Genomic DNA, 3992 nt, shown 5'->3' with positions numbered 1-3992 from the left:
TTAAGTGGAGTGAGTCAGTAACAGAAAGAAAAATAATACCTAATCTCACTCACATGTGTTTTTATTAAAAACGTGGTTGTCATACAAGTGGAGAGTAGAATAATGGTTAGAGAGTCTGGGAGAGGAGTGGGGGTGGAGAGAGGAGAAGTGGTGGACTAACGGGTACAAAACTGTGCTATCTACCCTAAGTGAATCATTGTGCAGTCAATGCATGTATTGAAACAATGAATTGAACCAACCAAAAATAAATAGAAATGAATTATTTTTTAAAAAGAATATTCCCCAATAAGATCAGGAACAAGACAAAGATGGCTGTTCTTACCACCTCTATTCAATATGGTCTTAGAAGTTCTAGTCAGTTTACTTAGAAAAGAAAATGAAATAAAAGGCATCCAAGCTGGAAAAGGAGAAGTGAAACCATCTTTATTCGTGGATGATAGGATCTTGAATATTGAAAATCCTAAGGAATCCACTGAAAAACATTTAGAACTAATAAATGAGTTCACTAAGGTTGCAGGAAATGAGTTCCCATGTAGAACTAATAAATGACTTCATTAAGGTTGCAGGATATGAGTTCAATATAGTAACATCAATTGCATTTCTCTATTTTAGAAATATCAATTTTATTTCTCTATACTAGCAATGAGCCATTCTAAAACAAAATGTAGAAAAGAATTGCACATGCAATAGTATCAAAAAGAATAAAATACGTAGGAATAAATTTAACAAAAGATGTATAAGCATACTACATAAAGAGTATTACATTGCAAAAAGAAATTAAAATACTTAATAAATGGGAAGACACCTCATGATTATGTGTGTAAGAAGCCTTAATTTTGTTAGGATGGCAATATTCCTCAAATTTATCTAACTACTAAATTCAACACCTAAAAAATCCCAGCTGGTAGAAGTGATGTTACATACTGACGTGGGCCTCGACTTTATGCCGACAGGTGCTTCTACTATGGTCTTTTTTAACCTTGAGTGGCTATGTAAGAAATTTGTCTTCCCTGCAACTACCAGGCTAAGCTAGATGGATAGGCTGTGGAGAAAGAGTGGGGAGGTGGGAACCAGCCAAAACATAGGTGTTCCAGACTGAGCTATTAGAGTCATCCCAGCTAATTCACCATATATAATAGAGCACAAACAAGCCCTCCTGTCCCCTCTCTGAGTTCCTGAGCCTCAGAATTGTGATAAAGTAATGAGGAGTTGCTAGTTTCAGCCACTAAAGTTTGATGTACGTTTTGTTATGTAGCAAAGGATAACCGGAACACGTACATATGCATTCGCAATGTGCAGAAGATTTTGTGGCTTCTAAAAAGTACACAAAGTTCATTGAAGGTCGGAATGTTTAATAAAGTACTATTTTCTACTTTTCCCAATCGTTGTCAAGCTCATTTATTGGAGTGCAATGAATATGATTCTGGAGAAAAGATGTCAACGATTTGATGAAATACAGTTATTACCTGTAAAAGTAATTTTCTATATTATAGTTTTATTGAAGCACAATTGACAAGTAAAAATTGTATATATTTAAAGTGTACAACTTGACGTTTTGATATATTATGCATTGTGAACTAATCACCACGGTCTCGCTAACTAATGTATCCATCATCTCTCACAGTTATCATTTTCCTTTTTGTTGCGGTGGTGGTGTTGGTAAAACACTTTTTAGAAAATGACAGTCCTATCACAGGGACTTACTCCATAAGATAGTAGATCGTGCAAGTTAACGAGAAAGCAGTGAATTCTAATAATCCGGGTTGTATTCGATTCTATTATTTGGAATCACAGATTAGGAAACCCTTGGATAATTGATTTCTCGAAGCAGCCTATAGCAGAGAGGGAGACCCAAACTGAGTTTCTGCCTACAGGTCACACCCTGTAGGTGGCTCTTAATCTTTCTTTGCCTGTTAGTATTATTGAGTCACCCTTACCTGCTCATGATTTGTCTGTTATATGGTTTTCGATGGAAAAAAGACAGATTCCTCTGGCCTACACGAATCAGCATTGCAAGGAATTTCAAACCACGTCATTATATCTATATCTATGTGCATACACTGTACCCATAATTAAAACTGCATGTTTGGATTTATGCTGGAAAAGTCATGAAATGTTATATGGTTGTGGACAATCCCTACAAAAAATGCATAGAGTTGTCTCTCTGTTCCTCAAGTGGACTCAGCTGTGGAGATGTGCGGGGCCGTGAGGAACACTCTCAGGTCTCTAAGCATCCACACAGGGAAGCCAACGGCCAAAGAGGCAAAGAGGCAGAGCCCGACCACAACGAACGCCAGGAAACCGTCATAGCCGCCTGCTGTGCTCGACGCTTGCCTTAGTCCCTGGTGTTGACCTTCTCCTGCTCAGTGTGGAAGAGGGGAGGAGCCCAGGCCAAGTTCTCAAAGGCCATGAGTTACAGTCACCCCCCTCTCTACGTGGAGAGCATGACCTCTCTCAAGGTGGGCAACGTGACCTACCGCACCTCAGCCAACACCCTGCGGCCACTCTTTGAGAAGTATGGGTGCATCGGCGACGTGTACATTCCACGGGACTGCTTCACTAAGGAGCCTCGTGGCTTCGCCTTTGTCCGCTTCCTGTATAAGCACCACGCCCAGGATGCCATGGATGCCCTAGATGGAATCGTGTTGGATGGCCGCGTGCTCAGAGTACAGATGGCCCACTGTAGTCATCCTACATATGGCCACCACAGCTGCCGTCGCGGAATGCCACCCCACAGGTACGAGGGAGACAACTATGCACGTCAGAGCTGCAGACCAAGACCTCGTCGTCCTAGCCATTCCAGTAGGAGGGGCTGATCCAGATCCCGATGCCGACTTGGATTCCGACCCAGGAGTAGATCTCACGTCAGCTGCTTGAGGTCTAGGTCTCGCTCCCGCTCTCCTTCTCGCTCTCACCGTAGATCTTCATCAACCCCTAGATCCGGGTCAACCCAAAGATCCATATCCACGTCCTCCTCGGTGTCCAGATCTCGCTCGTGGACCGGGTCGAGCTCTGGGTCCAGAAGTCTTCCACCTGGCTGCAATAGGGGTTCTGAGGCTGGATCACGATCCAAGAGTACCTCCAAGTCTCCTGAAGAGGAAAGAGTTGGTTAGTGACTCACCAGGAAGCAACCTGAGGACTGGGCTGCGGAGGGGAGGAGGGGCGGGACGGGAAGGTAGAGTCATTTGATCAAACAGTCCTTGAAACAAGCCACTATCACTTGAAAAGTTGATTTCGTAACATGTTGTCTAACTTTTTACCTGTTCTAAGCCTTGCCTCAGGTAGTAAACTTCAGTTTTGTATGGTATTTGGCAGTTGCTATTTGAATCATAGTTGAAAATCTTGTTAGGGAGGTGAAAGACTTCAATTTTCATTATTGGTTTGAGTAATATGGTATTTTGCAGTTGCTATTTGAAACATAGTTGAAAATCTTGTTAGGGAGGTGAAAGACTTCAATTTTCACTATTGGTTTGAGTATCTGAAGTAACGTTTCATTTTCTTCAGAGTGCTGACTTTTGTGTGTTTGTTTGAAAGTAAACTATTAAACGCATTTGTGGCCTACTTATTTAAGGAAATGTGTGCAGCCATTTCCTAATGAGTAGTCGAAAACTGTCTAGTAATTAACTCATTATGGCCTTCATTCTTTAAAATTAAAAACCTTTAAACTGGTATAAATTCAATTACATGTGCCATTTATCTACAGGCCTAAATGATAACCTGAACTTGCAATTGTACAAAGACATTTTAGGTGAAAATAATTGATTTTATATAATTGATTCTATAAAATCCTCAACTAGTACATGTCTTTCTTTCTGATATAAAGAGCTGCCATTTACGCTGCCCTAATTATAATTTTTTTTTTAGATTACCGTTACCTATAGATTTCTTACAGATTTAAGTCCACAGTGGAAATTACTTTTTTTCCCAGATCTAAAATGAAGTTTTAAAACCAGTCCCTTAGATGTCTACTGTGTAAACCACACTACTAAAAC

The 3992-nt window shown here is 40.6% G+C and overlaps 1 protein-coding gene across 1 annotated transcript; it reads left to right on the top strand.

Annotated features, from left to right (window-relative positions):
* Positions 1-2408: 2408 nt before the first annotated feature.
* Positions 2409-3108, top strand: LOC103584271 (serine/arginine-rich splicing factor 2-like; the record flags this gene model as incomplete). The annotated part of the gene is made up of 2 exons (XM_008565337.1): positions 2409-2711; positions 2817-3108. Coding segments are annotated over exons 1-2 (595 nt in total), but the record flags the coding sequence as incomplete, so codon positions are not given.
* Between the last annotated feature and the right edge of the window lie 884 nt (positions 3109-3992).

Source organism: Galeopterus variegatus, unplaced genomic scaffold (genome assembly GCF_000696425.1).
Source record: "Galeopterus variegatus unplaced genomic scaffold, G_variegatus-3.0.2 Scaffold48525, whole genome shotgun sequence".
In the NCBI taxonomy this organism is placed as follows: domain Eukaryota; kingdom Metazoa; phylum Chordata; class Mammalia; order Dermoptera; family Cynocephalidae; genus Galeopterus; species Galeopterus variegatus.
The sequence above is the reverse complement of the archived record's forward strand: the minus strand, read 5'-3'. Positions and strand labels throughout refer to the sequence as shown.